General features: G+C 44.4%; 1 protein-coding gene across 4 annotated transcripts in view; it reads left to right on the forward strand.

Moving 5' to 3' along the window:
* Positions 1-20,958, forward strand: part of LOC127009262 (uncharacterized) — a 95,008-nt gene that overhangs the window by 70,168 nt on the left and 3,882 nt on the right. For 2 of the 4 annotated variants that reach the window (XM_050882150.1, XM_050882151.1), the window contains exon 1: positions 18,206-18,666. The exons of the other annotated variants lie outside the window; for them this stretch is intronic. In XM_050882150.1, coding sequence (XP_050738107.1) covers positions 18,553-18,666 — 114 coding nt within the window. In that variant the 5' untranslated portion in view covers positions 18,206-18,552. Of the gene's footprint in view, positions 1-18,205; positions 18,667-20,958 lie in introns of those variants that run through there. 4 annotated transcript variants of the gene reach the window in all.

Here is a 20,958-nt window from a genome sequence, read left to right on the forward strand (position 1 = left end):
CCTCCAGACATCCATAACTTACTCATCCTCCTCCTCCTCCTCCCTCCTCCTTTCTCCTTCACGATGAAACTGAATCGAGTCCTATTACCAGCTTAGTCCGTGAACGCCATCTCCGTCTATATGGGCACGTGGCACGCTTCCCAAACGTCGATCTTGCCGGGAAGGACTTAACATGGAGAGGTCGGCTGCGCGGGATCTTGCTCAGGGAACCGTCGGGAGTTATAGACGGCGAGTGAGTGAAGCGACGCATCCCCGGGCGTATGCTCCCGTTAGTTAGTTAGTTCCCGTAAAAGAGGTATTCCACCCAACATCTCTATCGGTTTCCCTTTGATCAAGCCTCGATCCGGCGAGACACGAAGCCGCGGAGCCTGGCGCAGCGGGGGACGCACCCGGTCCAGGCGCCCTGACTGATAGGTCTCATTAAACTGTAAGACACACACGCCGCCCCCCTTCCTCCCTTTCCCTTCCCTTAATTCACCCATTACATTGCGTGCTTCCCTCTACGCCTCGCTGCTGTCCTCACTTTTCATTGCTCCACTCCCTTCTCTTCCCTTCCCTTTCTGGCTTTCTCTATGCTTCCCTTCCCTTTCCTTGCCTTCCTTTCCCTTCTCTTCCCTTCCCTTTTCTGGCTTTCTCTATGCTTCTCTTCCCTTCCCTTACCTTCCATTCCCTTTCCATCCCTTGTCTACATTTCCTTTCCCTTCCTCTCCTTTCTCTATGCTTCCCTTCCCTTCCCTTCCATTCCCTTCCCTTCCCTTGCCTTCCTTTCCTTTCCCTTTCTCTCCTTTCTCCATGCTTCCCTTCCCATCCCTTCTCTTACCTTGTCTTCATTTCCTTTCTCTTCCTCTCCTTTCTCCATGCTTGCCTTCCCTTCCTTTCCCTTCCAATAATTTGCATCCCTTCCCTTCCCTATGCTTCTCTTCTCTTTTCTTCCTTATCAGAAACTTTCCGTCATCCTTCTTTTCCCTTTCCTTCACTTCCTTGTTCTATGTACCGCCCTATTCCCTCTGCGCACTCCTGACAGCCTCTTCTATCTTGATTCGCATTCCCTTCTTTTACAAGGACCCTCTACTTTGCATCATTTATTCCTTTGATTTCATTCCCCCTCTATATTGTCCTCTTTCCTTTATCCCTCTAATCCTCTTTCCCTCGGTTGCTATCCCCTGTTCTTATTCTCTTTCTGCTCTTCCTGAAAAGTTCACCGCCTCCCTCCTTCCTCCTTTAAAGATCCCCCTTTCCGCTTCAATTCATTCAACCTTTACACTATCTTTTTTTTATTATTATTCAGCGACGTTGCTCCGTCTCCTCTACTCTTCCTTTTTTGTAGAGGTTCTCCATTTTGAGGTAGTTTATAAATTATACTTCCTTTCTCTTCATTTTTATTCCTTTCCTCACCCTGTACACCGCCTTCTAACCTCCACTCGTTACAGTAGGGCCCTAGATGTTCTGTTCCTTCTCCTTTGGCCATATAAACATCTCCATCTTCTTTGACATCCATCCCTGGCTTTTCTTTGTTTTCTTCCTCCACTTTATGCTCTGTACTCTTTCTTCCCTTATGCTAATTACTGCTCCCTATTCTGTTACTTCTTCCCATTTACTTATAAACTCTCAAACTTCTTTTATATTCCTCTCTTCCCTTTTTTTCTTCCTCCAATATATACGCTGTCCTCCACTTTGCTTATTGCTTTAAACTCTCAACCTTCTTTTACATCCCTCCCTTCCCTTTCTTTTCTTCCTCCAATATATACACTGTCCTCCACTTTGCTTATTGCTGCTACTAGTCTTATTTTTTCTCTCTTTATCACTGAGAAACTCCACCTATGCCCTAACACATGCCCTAGACACATCCCACACATGCATCTCCTCCAAAAACCTGCAATACCGTCTCCTTCGTTCTTTTCTTAACTTCTAATCACACACATCTATTGCCAATACACCACTGTCTTCCACCTCCCCTCTGGACAAACGCTACACTTTTTTTATATTCTTTTAGTTTCATCCACTTTCATAGCCACCCTCCACCTCGCTCCTCTTATTATTTTAGTTCGATGCACCACCTTTTCTAAACACCCTCCACCCTGCTCCTTACCATAATCTACGCACACACACACACACACACACACACACGCGTGCAACAATGGGCCTCATCACAGCGGCGGCATCAGACAATTGACAACACATCGGATCAGAGGCGATAAATTTGCAGCCACAAAGGGCGCCACCCATCATCCGCGAGGCAGCCATAGAGTGGACGCCGAGCCCGAATGAATAAACTGAAAAAAGAATGAAAGTTCCCATCAACCAGAGAGAAAGAGAGAGAGAGAGAGAGAGAAGAGCGGGGACGGAGGGTGACGGGCGAAGGATTGGAGGATGAAAAAGTAGGTACCCCAAAAAGAGAACAGGAGAGAGAATGAAGGGGAGAGAAAAAGAAAGAGAGGAAGAGAAATGGAAAAGATAATAGGAAAGCAAACCAAAGGAGGAAGAGAAGATAAAGAAGAAAGGGGAGAGATAAAAAGAAAGAGAAGAAGGGAAGAGAAAGTGATAATATGGGGAACGCAAGTTGGAGGAAGAGGAAGAGCAAGATAAAGATGAACAAGAGGAAAAGAAATACATGTGAAGTGAGGAAAGAGAGAAAATAGTGGAGAGAAAAATGGGCCCTGGAGGAGAAGGAGAAGGAGGGAAAGAGGACGAAAACCAGAGAGAGAGAGAGAAAACAAAACACAAAAAAGGAAGAGAAAGGAGGGAGAGAGAAAAATAGGAGGCAGGGGGGGGAGGGGGGGGGACGAGGGATAGGACGGGGTGTTAATCGACCAATAGGGAGATAGGACGAGGCAGGGACGGCAAGTAGGAGCCGGAGGGGCCTGGGCGGCGTCTTCTGGAAGGCTCGTGTCGGCTTCAACTTGAGCTTAATTAAGTCCTGTTTATAAATCACGTCGTAATTGGGTTAATGCGGCTGTTCCGGAAGAGCGGCCCGAAGTGGAGGCCCCGCCCGACCACCGCAGCCGCCACCACCTCGCCCCCCCGAAGATGACGTGTTTAAGACTACTTTTACTACTAACCACTGCTAACTATATGCTCTTTCAGTCTTTACAGTTACTTCTACTACCACTACTACTAGCACTACTACTATTACTACTACAATTCCGTCTGATTTTAGTGTACTCCATCCTGCTCTGGCAAATGCTCCAAGTTATTTTTCCATCTTGTTCTCTATCTTTTGTTTACTAACCACTGCTAACTATATGGTCTTTCAGTCTTTACAGCTACTTCTACTACCACTACTACTATCATCACTACTATTACTACTACAATGCCGTTTGATTTTATTTAGTGTACTCCATCCTGCTCTGGCAAATTCTCCAGTTATTTTTCCACCTAGTTCTCTATTTTTTTGTTACGTTGGGCTTATAGCACCGGTAGGCTTTCGTGATTGGGTCTGTTGGTTGGCTCCAGTTCATTAGTGGCGCAGGCAAATAGTTTATTGAGGCGCCATTCCTGCTTGGCTCATGCTGTCCTCCGGAGCTCCATTTGATCCCCTTGATAGAGGTTTCGCTGAGTCCGGATAGACAGGTGGTCAATAGGATAGCATGTGCGTTGTCTTTAGCCACTCGGAGATGACTTAAACATGTCAGCTTGTAGCGGCGGGCGGGACTTGAACTCGGCTCCTCCAGGACACCGCGCCCGCAAGTTGACCACTCAGCCACCGCCTCTCCTTGCGTTCTACAATTTCAGGGCTGCCACTGTTACTTGGGCTGTCCATCTCTTATCAGTTCTAAGCATGATATGACCCGTCTATGTCCACTTCTTAGTTCTAACTGTCAGTAAAATATCTTCAATCTTCTGTCTATTCCCTCGCTTCTGTTCTCTCCATGTAATAATCTGTACTTTTTTTTCTATTCTGTTTTGTGCGCTTCCAAAGACGGTACTTCAATTTACTTCGAGGCTTCCGCAGTTTGTCTCCTATGGACGCATCAGCCAGCACTGGGATCCCGCCCGCCATTGTGGAGCTGGGCCAAGGGCTGCAGCAGACCCAATCTCTTAGGAGTTGTCCATTTGAGTGCACCCTGGGAACACCTATATTATTGTCCAATACAGGTGTCTTCTGATAGCCGTCACATCCACCTTTGCTGCCGCCTACAGTCACTACGCCACTAATATGTATAAACAAACAAACACCATTCATCGCCTCCCATATCTACCTTCACCTCCCTCTTGTCTTCCTCTTGGTTCTTTTAAACATCCCAAAATTCCTTGTCATGTCGATTTACATATCACGTGGTGGGTTTACGCCAAGTCAGCAGAGTTTAGATTTGACAAAAAGACAAACAAAAACAGGTTCTCGAATAATGCAGCGGGTGACGGAACAGATTCAGTGAGTAAGGAGTGAGTGAAAACACGACCTAAATGAAAAAAGATGTTGAATAAACGTATATATGAGGCTCTCAGGGCTCTTGTATAGCCCATCCAGTCAGCGTGCTGGAAAACATTTAACAACAAACAACAAGCTGGCTGATGGTGACCACAAAGATTACAAGACCTATATAGAGAACGGGACCAAGCACATGGAAGACTACCTACATTATTTATACCCTTTTCTTATGTAGCGAAAGGAATTGGATATGTAAAACCTCAGATAACCAGAAAGCGAAATTAAATTAGAGCCGGAACAGGATGGAGGACATTAACAACAGACAGAGGTGGAGAAATTTGGGAAAAGTGTTAGTATATGAGTGGACTAACGATGATGATATGGATGATGATGATGATGATAATGGTGATGTATTAGAGACAAGCCCAGGTAGAATACATGAAACGCACGTCTACAGGTGAGTCCAGAAGAAAGTCAGTGCAGGAAAAGTGAGTGTCAGGTGTTTAATTAGTGAAATCAGGCTACTTAATGATATCACTTATAACGAAATGAAACCAACTAACACTATCAAAACAATACTTAAATTACTACTACCGCCCCTACTACTACTACTACTACTACTACTACTACTACTAAAACTACTACTACTACTACTACTACTACTGCTACTATCGCTACCATTACTACTGTCACCACTGCTATTTCTACTTTTTTTATAGCCCCTCCATCACCATTAACTATCACCTCCTCTTCCGGCGCCTCCTCCTCCTCCTCCTCCTCCTCAACCTTCCGTCACTACCCCCATCCCTCAGAGCCGCCACCGCCACTCCCAAACCACCACCAGCGTATGAATGATCACGGGTCCTCCGACTTGAGTGATGGCTACCCTCATACTTTCGGAGTGAATCGGAATGAGAGTAACGAGAGATAATGAGTCGAGAGGAGGAAGGAAGAGCTGCATCGAAGAGGAGAACGAAATCGGGGTATATAAAGGGAGAGGAAGAGGTTGGAAATAGTTTGAAGAAGGTAAAGGAAAGGAAAGATTGTGCAAAGAAGAGGAGACAGCAAAAAGGAATGAGAAAAGGAGAGGGAGTTTGAGTGAGGCAAAGAAAATGGAAGAGGATAAACAGAGAATTGCGTAGATGAGATAATTGACAGAGGGAGTAAAGGAAAGAGAAGGTAAAAAGAGAAAATGGAAAAAAATGGAGAGAGAGAGAGAGGACTGGGTAGGGGAAGTGAAAGGGGAGGTAATGGAGAGAGCGTGGGTTAGGGGAAGGGGAGGAGAGAAAGGGGCGAGAGGGGGAGGAGGGGGGACGAAGGGGCCACGAAGGGAGGACGAAAAGACGAAGTTACTCTCTATACTAAAGTCTTCTATGGCGACTTTCTTTTCTTCGGTGTTACAATGAGGTCTTTGGCGCTTCTAAAAACACTCCTTCATTGTCTCGTGGTAGTCTGTCTGTCTGTCTGTCTGTTCGTGTCTCCGCTTGTTGCAAATCACCCTTTTCATATCTTTCTTTTTTATCTTTAGTAACCTTCAAATTTCACTAAGATGATTTTTTGGTGATTTGTTTTTGTGTTGTTGTTTTTCGTGGTTTGAATAAGTGGATCTCTTTTTTTTTCTTTCTCTTCTCTCTCTCTCTCTCTCTCTCTCTCTCTCTCTCTCTCTCTCTCTCTCTCTCTCTCTCTCTCTCTCTCTCTCTCTCTCTCTCTCTCTCCCCACACACACACACCACCACAGCCCTATAATAAATATGCAAAAAACAAAACAAAAGACAAACGCGTCACTTTCTTCTCTTTGCTCATCCATAAGTTCAAGATTCCGAGAAGGTTTCAAAGTCCCCAGAAGCGAATCGAAAGTCCTGTCAACACCGCTTCCTTCGCCCGCGTGACTCCGAGCAGCCGCGGCAGAATAATAATGATGATAATAATAATAATAATAAGGGGGGAAAATACACGTCTTAAACAGGTTCCAAGAAAATTATTAACCGCTGGAACGAGACTGAGAGTTGGGCGCGAGTTTTTAAGCAGAGTTGGATCAGTGATTATTTGTAGTAGTAGTAGTAGTAGTAGTAGTAGTAGTAGTAGTAGTAGTAGTAGTAGTAGTAGTAGTAGTAGTAGTAGTAGTAGTAGTAGTAGTAGTTAAGCTTGGTAGTCTCCTTAACTTTCTTTTCCTGTTTTCTTCGTCTGTGTTTGTTATTTCACATTTTCTTTCTTCCTCCATGCTGCGGGGGGCGGGGGTGGGGGGGTGGGGGGAGTGGTTCAATATCTCTCTCTCTCTCTTTCTCTTTCATGTTTTTTTTTCTCTCTCTCTCTCGTTCTCATTCTCTGTCTTTCTCTCTCTCTGTATAAGATTTTAACACGTCATCCTTATCTCTTCCCCTCCCCATCTACGGCTACTCTTTCTGTTCCCTCATCATCCCCATTCTCTCTTCCCATTCTCTTCTTATACCCTTTCTCTTCCCCTTCTCGTCAATCTGTGCCTTCCCTTTCTCCTCTTCCGCCTCTGTCTTCCCTCCTCCTCCTCCTCCTCTGGCTGGTCTCGTTTCACGGTACGCCCCGCCCAGAGCGAGGCCCTTCTACCCTCTCTTCTCCCTTCTCTTCATTCAGCCAGAACGCCACACACTCTCTCATTCATTGACACGCACGCACACACACACAGTTACACACACACACACACACACACACGGACGGACGGACGTAATAGCTGCCCATTCATAAAGGTGTCACAGCCCAGATGCCGCTCCTTCAATCATGCCCTCACGTTCTCTGCCCTCTCTTCCGGCCGTAGTTTAATCGCCTCTTTAAAAGTCCCCCTTTCTCTCCCTCTCTCCTTTCCCTTCCCTCACTCTCCCTCACTCTCCCTCACTCTTATTTCCCGCTACTTCACTCTCCTTTATTTACTCATCTTCCTTTTTCCCATCAGATTTATTTACGTGCCTCTCATCTTCCATTCCTTTTCCTTTTCCTTTCTTTTATCCACTTTTCTATACTTCTAACCTTCCCTTTTCTCTTTGTTTTCAGTCTTGCTTTTTCCCGTCAGTCTCCTCTGCCTTTTATCATCCACTTTCCTTGATTTCTCTCGTAATTATGTATCATTTATCTTTCTTAATTCCAATTTTCTCCATGTCTGACCTCGGCCCACTGCTCTCCATTCTACATTCCTCCCTCCTCAAATTAGTCCCCTCCACTTATCATCATATATTCTCTTTCACTTCTTTTATGTTTGTTTCTATTCTCTTTCTTCATGTCCTCTTAACTTCTTTGCTTGTTCACTACTATCTCTTTTAATCCCTTCCTCCGTTACTTCTCTCATACCTTTCCTTTTCATTATAATTTTAACCCTTTTTCCCATACCCCTTATACCTATCTGGCCTCCTTTCTATACTTTTCTTATCTCTCTGCTTCTTTCCTTTTCATTCCCCTTTTTCATTTATCTCTTCCCTTCTCTTATCTTCTCTCTTCCCCTTCTTCACATCCGTTCCCTTCCCTCAAAGTCTAATTCTTCCATATCTAGGTTATCCTTTTCCTCTCTTCTTCTCTATGTTTCCCTTTTCCTTCATTCTCTTTTTCACATTTCCTCCTTTCTCATAGTCTCCACCACTTTCCCTGTCTATCTTTTCTAATCCCGTCCTCCTCCTCCTTCTCTCTCCCTCTTCCCTTTCTCCCCTCATTCTACATCCACTCCTCCTTCCTACCCCCTTCCCCTTTCCCCTTCCCTCCCTCCCGGACCTTTCACACGAGGTCCTGCGGCCGATCAGACAATATATCATTAAGGGAAAAGTTAATTCTAAAGGTGAAATTCTTAATGCCAGGTGCGAGGGAGGTGTGAATCGCGGGGTGTGAGGGGACTGGCTTGTGTAGAGGTGAGGGGAAGGAGGACGCTGGTGTGAGGGAGTGAGGGAGGGAGTGAGGGAGTAGATGAGGGAGAATGGGAGTTTTTTTTGGAAGGGAGGAAGCTCAAGGGCAAGAAACAAAAAAACAAAAAAAAACAAAAAAAACAGGAAGAAAAAGACCCGTTAGACACTACAAATGAAAGAAACCAGAACAAAAGGCTACAGAAGGAGGAGGAGGAGGAGGAGGAGGAAGGGAAAGGTAAGAGAAGAAGGGAGGAAGAGATTAGAAAAGATGAAGTAAACAGGGAAAGTGACTGAGGGCGTGAGAAAAGAGGAGCTGAATGAAATGAATGGAGAGGAGACGTGTGTAAAGTGAGATGAAATGAAAAACACAGATATAGAAGAAAAGGGGTTTGAGGATACGGAACGGTAAAGGAAAAAAGGAAAGAGAGAAAGAACAGAGAAATGAAGGAGGAGGAGAAGTGCGTAAAGATGAAATGATATGAAAAATAGGGGTTTGAGGATAAGGACGCGGTAAAGGAAAAAAAGGAAGAGAGAAAAAAACAAAGAAAGGAGAGAGAAACAAAAATGGGAATGAAGAGGGATGGAGTATGGGAGTGGGTGATGGAGTGGGTGAGGAAATGACGAGGATATGAGAACACACAATCCTTCATATATACCTAAATACGTACAATCAGAGCAGACAGAGGGTAGCTACGCGTGCACCTACCTACGGAGAGAAAATTCCAGTGTGAGCAATTAGCAGAAAACAAGGAAGTCGTCGAGAGAATGTTAAATGTGACATACGAAAAAATATCAAAAGAATTTATGCCAAGCTTGAAGATGGACGCAAATTAAACTAATGCACACACGAATTGTTAAGGAGGGAGAGCACTCATACACGAACGCAAAAACTCACAAACACACACACACACACACACACACACACACACACACACACACACACACACACACACACACACACACACACACACACACACACACATTCTCTTTAATCTAAATTGTACCTTCAGAATACGTAGCTCGGATCAACACATTAATTATACCTCCATAAAAAATTCCATCAATAATTGATTTAGTAATAAGTTATCATTAAGATCACTGCTCTACTTAGTCTGGACGAGGAAGAGAATGTAAGTATTAAATATGCATACACAAGGAACACGAAAATAGACAGACAGACAGAAAGAGACAGACAGAGAGACAGACACACACACACACACACACACACACACACACACACACACACACACACACACACACACATCCACCCCGTCCCCCCCCCCTCCCCCACCCCCCCACCCCCTCCCTCTCCATCCCCACACACCACCCCCTTCCCCTTCCCCTCCTCCACACAGTCGTTCATGATATGTAGAAAGGTTCAAAACAACAACTTTAATTGGCCATAAGCTATCGAGTCTCCCCGTTTCCGAAAAGAAAACTGCAGCGAAACGACATTCCTGGTTGTCGCGGCGTTAGTAAAAGTGTTCGTCCCCCTCGGCGGGTATCGAAGCCCTGCCGCCCGCCCGCCCACCTACACCAGCGAGCCAAGGGATGACGCTGCTCCATGCGGGGGTAAACGGAAATTTTGGGCAGAACGAGTGTGTGTGTGTGTGTGTGTGTGTGTGTGTGTGTGTGTAAAACCATCATATTTTTCATGTCTTTCCTAATTTTCTCTTTTTCCTTTTTTCCTCCTTTCTGGGTTTTTTTCTTATCATTTTCCTGTCCCCTCTGTGTGTGTGTGTGTGTGTGTGTGTGTGTGTGTGTGTGTGTGTGTGTGTGTGTGTATAGAAAGCTAGCAAGGAGGGAAGGGAAGGGGGGGGTAGTGGAGAGGGGAGGTACACACATATCCCCCCCTCCCCCCTTCGCCCCCCCCCCCTTGGAGTACACTAACATGTCTGACTCGCCAAAATATTAATCTCCATTGTTTACACTCGTGCCTCCAACTCTCGGGAATATTCAGCGCGGTTTGTCTCTTTGTTTGCTCGCCGCTTTCAACTCGCCTCAACATCAGCCAGTATCATTCACGCGGCTAACTTAACTTTCCCGTAACGTCATAACATGTATTCACGTGTTTTCCTTCTTTGTTTTCTCTATTTTTTCTCTTTTGTTTTTGTCCTACGTTATCTTTTCGTAAAACCATCACTCGTGTTTTTATTTCTTTTCTCTTTTTCTTTTCTTTCGTTTTTTTTCTTTTCCTTTTTTTCTTTTTGTTTTCTCTATTTTTTTCCTTATTTTCTTTCTCCTAAGTTATCCCTCCGTAAACCCATCAATCGTCCTATATTTTTTTCTCTCTATTTCTATTACTTTTTTCTAACTTCATTTTCCCCCAAAACCATCATATGTCTTTTTTTTCTTTACTTTCTCTCTTTTCCTTGTTTTCTTTCTTCTTCTAACGTCACTTTCCTATAAAATCATATACGTTCACGTTTTTTTTCTTTATTTTCTCTTTCTTATTTTCCTTCTTCCTTTGTTTTTTGACTTTCCTGTCTTTATTTTCCTATGGCAAAAGAGAGAAACCAAAGAGGAAACAAAGTCGAGGAACAGCCTCCACAAAATGAAGACAAAAGTTTCCAAAAAAAGCATAATGATTTTCGGGGAGGCGTTTTAATCAACATTCTCCTCTTGGAAGTGTTAAGTCAAATGCTAAGCCCCTCGTTGCGTCGGCGCTCATATTGGTCTCTTTAGCCCTTAACCCGTCCGCTGCGATTGGCACGGATTTGGCCTTCACTGGTAGCGTGGTAACATATTGTCCCAGGCCTTTCTCTGCCTCTGTGGTGGATAGTGGAGTGTTTCCCATGTGGTATTGGTGTGCTGGATATCCTCTCCCAAGGTGCAGGACTTTACATTTTTCTTCATTGAATTGTAGCGGCCACTTTTTGTTCCACTCCTGTAGCTTTATGAGGTCTGACTGTAGGAAATCCGCCGTCTAGGGGTTAAGCATCTGTAGTGGGCAAGAATCAATCACCTCGGGACATAGGGCAGGCGTGATATCCGGGTTACCTCAGCTTACCTTCCCCAGATTTCCCCAGGTACTCAATCATCTACCAGCCCGAATGGGAAGATGAGCAGCCGGGTGGGATATCAGCTTGTCCAGGCCCACACCACGGAGAAGCAGGGTTTATTAAGTCGTAGAAAGAAGGAACCAGTTAATAAACATAAAGTAAATGTTAAAAAAATATCTCTGGGGCCAGCAATAGGTGTTACGTAGGCACGGGGAGGCTCAGTGACGTGCAAGGCATAACCGGACGCACGTTACGATGGTTTAGGCAGCGCAGGTGAGGCCGCGGCTGTGTGCTGGAGGGTGAAGGGCTGATCGTCGGTACTCTGCATCGCCCTCACGTTGGTCACTCGTACCTCTCGTGCTATTTCTGACCCCCACTTCCCCTCGGCCTCAGACAACTCTTTTATGCACACCGCAGCGATCAGAGAAGCCCCCAAGCACACGTCATTGACATGGGTTTCGTGGGTGTAGTGGTCATTCCCAGGGGTGGTTTTATGGCCCCGGTGGCAGTTTGACGATGCTTCTGTACCACGAACCTCAAAAAACACTCATTAGGACACGGTTGATCTCCTCTTCGGCCTTTGGGAGTAGTTGATATGAGAGGGAGAAGCGTTTGAGCATGCCGGCCTAAGACTAAGGGGGAGATAGGAAGGAATTGAGACACAAAATAAGCAATAGGTAAGCGAGAAGCAAAGTAAAAGAGAGGAGAGAGGGGCGGAGGGTGCATGAGCAAACAATAAATAAGGAAAAGTAGTTTGAAAAATGCTGTGAAAACGTTGCTCTGCGCTCCCAGCATGGCCGCCAGCGTTGCTCGGAGGGACGACAAATTGTTGGTGTGGTGTGTTGAGGCTTTTAAGGAATAACTGGAGTGTTTGTGAGCCAACTAGATGACGTTTCAGAGGGTTCAGCGGGTGTATATTATATTCTACCTTCGTCATTCTTCTTTCTTTTTATTTTTTCTTCTTTTCCTTTCTACCTCTTTTTCTCTTTTGTGTTTGTCTGTTGTGTTTTCTCTTCGACATTCTTATTTTTTCTTTTTCTTTCCCTTTCATGTTCTCCCTTTCCTTCCCTTTCTACCTCTTTTTCTCTTTTGTGTTTGTCTGTTGTGTTTTCTCTTCGACATTCTTATTTTTTCTTCTTCTTTCCCTTTCATGTTCTCCCTTTCCTTCCCTTTCTACCTCTTTTTTGTTACCAGTCTTCCTTTGTAACTTTTTCCTTCCTTCGTCCCTCTTTCTTCTTCTTTTTCCTCTTTTCCTTCATATACATTCCTTTCCCTTTCATCCTGTTCCCTCTCTTTCCCTTTTTTTCCTCTTTTGGTTGATATCTTTCCCGTGTAACTGTGTCCTTCCTTTGTCGTTTTCTCTTCTTTTTCTTTCTTTTCCTCTTTTCCTTCGTATGCCTCCCTTCCCTGTCATATTTTCCCTCTCCTCCCCTTTCTTTCTCTCTCTGTAGCTGTCTTTCTCCTTCTTTTTATTTTCCAAGCTCCACTCCATCTATTTCCATTTCCTCTTTTCCTCCGTAATTTCCTCTCCTTCTCCTTTTACATTGCTTCTTATTCTTTCCTTCTATTTTTTGGGTGGGTCCTAGCTCCAATCCATATCTTTCCATTACTCCCATTCCTCCATATCTTCATTTCCCTTCCTTTTTTCATCCTCCATTCAATCCCTTTCTTCCTTTTTCATTCTTCCATTCATTCCTTTTCTTCCCATTTTGCTTCCTTCCTCCTTTCCGCTGCAACTCCCTCTCCCTTCCGCCAGTCATCCTCTTCTTCCCTTTTTCCTTCCTCCTTCCCTTGTCATGGTTCGCGGCACGTCTCACCCGGCGGAGGCCCAGGCAGAGTGCGAGGCAGAGAAGAAAAAAAAAAGAAGAAAGTTTACAAGTGAAAGTTGAGGTAGGCGCTATGTGTGCCGAGGGGAAGGTGACACATGGCGCTCACACACACACACACACACACACACACACACACACACACACACACACACACACACACACACACACACACACACTAACCCCCAACCCCCCCAGCCTTCCCCCCCCACACACACACGACACAATTTACACCTGTGTGGGCTCGTGGGCTCGTGAATAATAAATCTGTTGTTAGTCGACGCTTTTCCTTAAAACAAGTATATATATCAGCAAGACAACACACACGGACGACACGAGAAAGATGAATTATGTTATTAGCAGGCGGTTCGCGGCGTGGGGGCGGGGGAGGTTTGTGGGACTGTGAGAAAGGCTGAGGTGTGGGGCCTGGAAGCGCTGTAACGAGGGAAAGGGGATATTGGGCTTTAGGATATGGATTATATAGGTTGCTGTCGCTGTTGGCGCAGAATACGAAGAATTATGGAGCTATTACACTCTCTATTTTAAGAACTAGAAATTTATACGGTGTTCAAACATTTGGGCTACTTCACTAAACGTCTTTGTGAACATTTCCTATATCTACGTGGATCTTTGTTACCTGATAGACTGTAGAGATGTAGTGCTTTGTTACGACAGCTCTATAAGTACCAGGCTCTAAGAAACTCAACCAAGACTTAGAGGTCATATTGTTCTGGGACTCATTTCTGTGGAAGCTAAAGTGGTGAGGAGCTTCGGCCCTTTTTATATATAGTATGTTTGTTTTTTACGGACCATTTTATCTTTTGTGTTTATGTTCATAACAGTTGTTTTGCTCAATAAATATTACAATACCAAATGATGTGTCTGTGGGCCCGTAGAGTTGGGGGTTCGTGGGGGGTTGCAGGGTGGGTGGTGTGGGCGTGGAGGGGGTGGGTGTGGGCGAGGAGGGGGTGGGTGTGGGCGTGGAGGGCGTGGGTGGACGCGAGGAGGGGGTGGGTGTGGGGTGGAGGGGTGGGTGTGGGCGTGGAGGGGGTGTTTGTGGGTGAGGAGGGGGTGGGTGGGCGCGAGGAGGGGGTGGGTGTGGGCGCGAGGAGGGGGTGGGTGGGCGCGTGGAGGGGGTGGGTGTGGGCGTGGAGGGGGGGGTGTGGGCGTGGAGGGGGTGGGTGTGGGCGTGGAGGGGGTGGGTGTGGGCGTGGAGGGTGTGTGTGTGGGTGAGGAGGGGGTGGGTGGGCGCGTGACCCTCGACGGAAGCTCTTTAAGACATACCTACTCGTTGGAGAAAGTATTCTTCTACCCCTACCTCTTCCCCCCCCCTCTTTCCTCCTCCGGTACCCCCCTTCTCTCCCACCTCCCCACCCTGCATACCTCCCCACCTCCACTCATTCACTCAATCCTCTGCCACCTTACCCTCCCTTCCTCCCTGTCAACTCTCCCTCCTCCCTCAATCCAGTAATTATTTCCCGTCCATCCTCCTCTTCCTCCTCCCTTCCGTCTTCCCTCCCCTCCACTCCCCATTCTCTTTTATTCATTACCTCCAGTTCTCCTTCTTGTCCCTCTTAATTTGCCTGCTATTCTTCTTCTTTTTTTTTTTACAACAAAGGACACAGCTCAAGGGCACACAAAAAAAGTAAACAATAAAAATAAGCCCGCTAGTCGCTGCTCACAAAAAGAATCTAAAGAGGTGGCCGAAAGAGAGGTCAATTTCGTGTTTCTTTTTTCTCTATCCTTTCTTTGTCTCCTTTATCCATCTTTCCCTTAACATCATCTTATCTTACGGACACCTCTCTCTCTCTCTCTCTCTCTCTCTCTCTCTCTCTCTCTCTCTCTCTCTCTCTCTCTCTCTCTCTTCCCCTCTTTACTTCCTCCTTTCCTTCTTCTACGTTACAGCTCTCCACCCCCCTTCCTCCCCCTTCTCTCCCCGCCTCGTCCCCTTCCATCCTCGCCATTCACACGTCCCAGCGAAAATAAAAAAATAATCACCTCAGTTTTCGTTCTAATTAACTACCTGTCTGTCGCTATATATTGTACTTCTAGGGTTGTTGTTGCTGTTGTTGTTGTTGTTAATGACACGATAACAGCTGCTAATACTAATACTTCTACGACTACTGCTGCAGAACGTTTCTAATCGATCGAAATAACGAGTCAGGGGGAGAGCAAGTTATTTTCTCTTCCGTTTCCATAAAAAAAATGTTCGTGCAGTCTTAAAACGAATAAACTCGATCAAAAATACGTCCCAATAACTTAGAGAGACAGTTAATGGCTCGCATACATTTTACTTACTGGTATTCTTGTCTACCTATATAATTAACTTTCTGTATGTGTTTACGAGACTCCCTTTCTCTATCTCTCTATCCATCTCTCACTTGACTATAGAGAGCAATGTAAAAGATAAGATGTTTCCTCTAACAAGAAAAAAAAATGCAGAAGGATGGATGGATTGGAAGAAAGGAAAGAAGGAAGGAAGGAAGGAGGGAAGGAAGGATGAAGAAGAAGGAAGGAAGGAAGTGAAATTAAGGAAAGAAGGGAAGAAGAGAGGAGGGAAGAAAGGAAGGAAGTATGGAGAGGAGGAGAGGAAGGAAGGAAGGAAGGAAGGAAGTATGGAGAGGAGGAAAGGAAGGAAGGAAGGAAGTGAAATTAAGGAAAGAAGGGAAGAAGAGAGGAGGGAAGAAAGGAAGGAAATTGGGAGAGTAGGAAAGGAAGGAAGGAAGGAAGGAAGGAAGTGAAATTAAGGAAAGAAAGGAAGAAGAGAGGAGGGAAGAAAGGAAGTATGGAGAGGAAGAAAGGAAGGAAGGAAGGAAGTATGGAGAGGAGGAAACGAAGGAAGGAAGGGAGATAGGAAGAAAGTGAAATTACGGAAAGAAAGGAAGAAGAGAGGAGGGAAGAAAGGAACTATGGAGAGGAGGAAAGGAAGGAAGGAAGGAAGGAAGGGAAGGGAGGAAGGGATGAAGGAAGGGCGACAGGAAAAACTCCGCTAGGACTCCTGTTGGGACGTAGAGAGTGAAAGTCTGTTGGTGAGTTGTTTATTTAATTTGGCGTTAGCGAGACGTGCTGGCGGTGTGCAGGGCGAGGCATTCTCCCTGTCTGTCTGTCCGTCTGTCTGTCTGCCTTTTAAAACCTCTGTCTCTCTGTTTGGGTCTCTGCCTGTGTCTCTATGTGTGTATTCGTGTGTGTGTGTGTGTGTGTGTGTGTGTGTGTATTTATGTCGTGTAATGTGATTGTTGTTATGTTATTAGCACAATGAGAGAGACCAGCTAGACCGATCTCTCTCTCTCTCTCTCTCTCTCTCTCTCTCTCTCTCTCTCTCTCTCTCTCTCTCTCTCTCTCTCTCTCTCTCTCTCTCTCTCTCTCTCTCTCTCTCTCTCTCTCTCTCTCTCTCTCTCTCTCTCTCTCTCTCTCTCTCTCTCTCAACTAACATATCGGTGTGTGCAAGGGAACACAGGAGCATAACAATCGCTGTGTTTGTCTGTTTGAAAAGAAGCCCTAATTGCTTGCTCTATATGGGTCGCTGGCGCCGTGGCTTGTGTGTGTGCTTGAGAAAGAGATCTGGTAATGATTGATGGACTTCCTGGTGTTTAAGATGGCGCAACGAATCTATTTACTTAGCTGTAGTGATGTCTGTATTCTTAAGTCGGGTAAACAAACGCATTAGTCTCGCTTTCCACTCTTCCTACTCATTCTTCCTCCTCCTCCTCCTCCTCCTCATTCCTCGTATTAACGCATTTGTCAACCTTTCCTTACATTCTCCTAATTTCACTTCATCCTCATTCTCCTTATTCCTCGTATTAACGCATTTTTTTTACCCTTCCATACATTCTCCTCACTCTTCCTCCTCCTCATTCTCATCCTCCTCATTCCTCATATCCCTTTCGAAAACGGAATAAAAAAAACGAATGTACCTTTTGTAATCGTCTTCCCCTTTTTCCTTTCGCAATGGCAATCACTCAAAAGCTAACAGGATTTATATGATTGCGTTGAAAATATGACTAGTAGGATATTTTTTGTACCAAGATTTCATAATAATCATCATCATCTCAGTTCTAAAAATACAACGACGAAAGCGCAATGTCCCACGCGTAAAAATAGAAATGAAGATCTGTATTCCGGATCGACTTGACTCTCCTCCTCCTTTCATCGCTTAAACCAGGGTGCGTCCGCGTCGTATTTTAGGCGTAAAGAATAAGAATTAAATGAAATCCGAGTGTTACGCATGCAGCCTGCCCCGCCCAAACACCTGCCCGCCCCCCATTACCCCGCTCACCTGCAGGGACCGTAAACAGACAGACAGACAGACACAGTTTAATCGAAGTGTGTCAACCTTTCACGTCGTCCTCTTTTATTGAATCACTCGTAAAGACAACGGTAAAAAAATCGTGTTCCCTCAAGTGCGTGTATTTACTTTAACAAGGTACGCAATTGTAAAGCCCGAAGTGTAAGGTACAATCTGTTGCAACATCGGCAGTACGGTCCGTGGTCCCAGACGCTTTCGGCTCTCAGCAAATATTTCCAAAGTCCACAGTGGTACGTGTTCGGGTTCTCAAGAGTACTAAACATGCTGTACTACTTGCTTTCAAACTTTCAATCTGCAAGTATGTTCGCTCCATATCTAATCTTTCAATCTGCAAGTATGTTCGCTCCATATCTAATCTTTCAATCTGCAAGTATGTTCGCTCCATATCTAATCTTTCAATCTGCAAGTATGTTCGCTCCATATCTAATCTTTCAATCTGCAAGTATGTTCGCTCCATATCTAATCTTTCAATCTGCAAGTATGTTCGCTCCATATCTAATCTTTCAATCCGTATGTCTCTTTGCTCCTCTCTCTTCACGCTCATGGTGCAGAAGTCTTGTCAACAACCTCTTCGACAGCCTTATCTAGTGTGGGTGTGTACGCCCCGAAAAGTTTGAGAATATGGACCTACGAAGGGATATATATATATATATATATATATATATATATATATATATATATATATATATATATATATATATATATATATATATATATATATATATATATATATATATATATATAAAAAAGCGATTCCAAACACCAGATGCATGGGGTAAGTTTTCTACTAAATTTCGTCAATAAAAACATTTCATTTTTTTTAGGAGAATTTATGTACTGAAACCCAATCTCTTTATTTCCACAATTTTTCTACTCGCTGATGTGTCTCTGAAGCTGAACAAGAAACTCCTACATGAAAAAAAATGTGAAAAATACAAACAAAAGTAGCCACCAAAACTTCTTGAATCCTTATTTATCATTAAGGGCGGGGAGCAGCTCACCACCCGCCACGACCATCAACAGACTGGAGTGCTCCATGATGGATCACGCTTCATCAAGCCCAGAAGACTCATGAGACAGCAAAGCGATACATTTATAGTGCTGTTCACTAGCTGCTCGTGACGTCAACCCGGTGTCTTAAAGTTATTATTTAAGGAGGAAGAGGAGGAGGAGGTTAAGGGATTATCAAGTCATGGCACTGTACACACTGCATGGACGTTGCAGTGAACAGACGTGCTTTCCTGAGCTCCAGTACCTGGTACTCAACAAGTGTAACCAGTCACTGGACGTGGACATTCATAAAAATGTAAGTAGTCTCTGGAAGTGGTAGCGAACAGTTGTGCTTTACGTGTCATCCAGTATCTACTCCTAGAGAATACGAGTGACTGTCACTAGCTGACACGAGACTACCCACTAACAATAATGGATCCTGAGGCAGCTAAAATGCTTACTGAATCGCAAGAAAAGACATTCCGTACTGCGATGGACATAATTGTGGAACAACTGGAATCAAGAATATAGCTTCTAGAAGGAAGAGCGACTGAACTCATCAAAATGTTTGGAATTCACTCAGGCCAATGTACATTCATTACGAAGTGAAGTGAAACTTTATCGGAAATAGTCAGTGAAAAAACTATAACAACTGAAGAGAAAAATCACGGATCGTGGCATATGAAAAAAAGACAGAATCACCAGGAAGACTATGGCGGACGTAATAATCTTCGCGTAATTGGTACAGAAGAACAACCAGGGGGTGAATCCTGGGATCACTAATCAATAGCGGTCACCCAGCGATGAAGATTGAACGAGCACACCGAGTGGGTCCCGGCGTTCCCTCGTGTCCTCGGACGGTTGTTGCCAGGTTTGAGAGGCTCGGAGACCAAGAAGCAGTCGTAAGGAACGTAAGGACACTCAAAGCAACAGGAGTGTACGTACATCCATGAAAATCTGTGTGCAGCATCACACGATCTCAAGAAAAATTAATTGCCCCTCTTGAAACAAGCCTGGAAGGAGGGTGAAATTGCGTTCTTTAAGCATACAAAATTAATCATAAAGGAAAGAGCCGGGCAATGGCCGTCATCCTAGGGAGCAACTGGTGCTGGTGGTGCCAGAGCTGGTGCTGGTGGTGCTGGAGCTGGTGGTGCCGGTGGTGCTGGTGCTGGTGGTGCTGGTGCTGGTGCAGTGGTCTCTGAGGCCGATGAGGTGCCTGGCTCTGGTGGCCTGGAAGCAGATAAAGGTTTAAGCAGCCACAGATGACTCTCAGGGTCCGTAATAAGAAGTAGGCGACACCGACACTGTATGTTTTCTTATTTATTTCATATATCTTTATATATGGATAATAACTTGTGTGTCTAATGAACTACCTTTTTCATCTCCTGATGATGAAGGGATGATAATTATTCTACTCGACACTTCTAATTTACTTCCCTCAGTAAACAACTTTCAAGAATTAGAATATGATCCTTTTGCCTTCTGTGATAAGTATAATGATGACATTGATGTAAATCGGTTCTTTGCCAACAGAAAACGCCTACATGTTCCGAGTCAGAATATGTTTATGATGACAGTCTATCACCTTCTTGCAGCAACTCTACTACTGTGTGCACCAAGAACACACGTTCACTTACAAACAAAAAATCTTCAATAATACGGAGACAAGACTAGACCTCCACCTAACATCACCCTATCATTTACCTGGATATTCGACGTATATAAAATGAAGAAATACATATGATGGAGGCGTGGCTTTACATATTTCCAGGGACTTCCACTTAATAATGCAAATACTTGATTCCTATATTGAATGCTCTGGTGTTGAAATTCATATTTCTGGTAAGAAACACCTGGTTATAATCTATAGACCTTCAAGTGGCAATATTAATATCTTCGTAAATACAATGGATGATGTTCTCACTATTGCACATGGCAAAGAACACAAAGGTATACATATCTTCGGGGATTTTAATTTGGACTTACTCAAGAGTAATGACAACGCTGTATCAGAATTTGTTAACCTGATGTAATCATTTCCTTTATTTCCATTAATAAATTAACGAATTAGAGTAATAAATACCTCCGCAACACTCACAGGTCACATATTATGGTCTTCACACCTGGAACACAATACTGGAAACTACATGACAAACACAGACCTAATCAGGCCCCTTTCACACGAGCGGAATCTGCCGCAGTAAAGAGTACCAACCGGGAAGGCATCTAGGTTTAATTAAAGGGCGAACTCTATAAATCCGCGGACCTTAACTCTCGTCTTTAGAAAACGGGATTATTATCAGTTTTTCTGCAATTCCTTCGCCGCTATTTGATCGATTTTAATAAGTGATACATCATTGGAAATAGGAACTAAAGCACAAGGTTTTGGTACAACGTTTTCTCTTTATTCAAGATACAATTGTCGGAAAAAAATGAATACCGTTAGATACACCAACAAAATTGGAAAAATTCTCATTATTTCAGAAAAGCAAAATTTAAAATTTCCTTGGATGGATCCTTAGTATTCTTCTTTAAGTTTGTTTGGTATTTTTTCCAGCAGCGTAGGTTATTAGATGAGAAAAAAATTGGGAGTTGACTTTTGTTAAAA

The sequence above is a fragment of the Eriocheir sinensis genome, chromosome 40 (assembly GCF_024679095.1).
Source record: "Eriocheir sinensis breed Jianghai 21 chromosome 40, ASM2467909v1, whole genome shotgun sequence".
NCBI classification, from domain to species: domain Eukaryota; kingdom Metazoa; phylum Arthropoda; class Malacostraca; order Decapoda; family Varunidae; genus Eriocheir; species Eriocheir sinensis.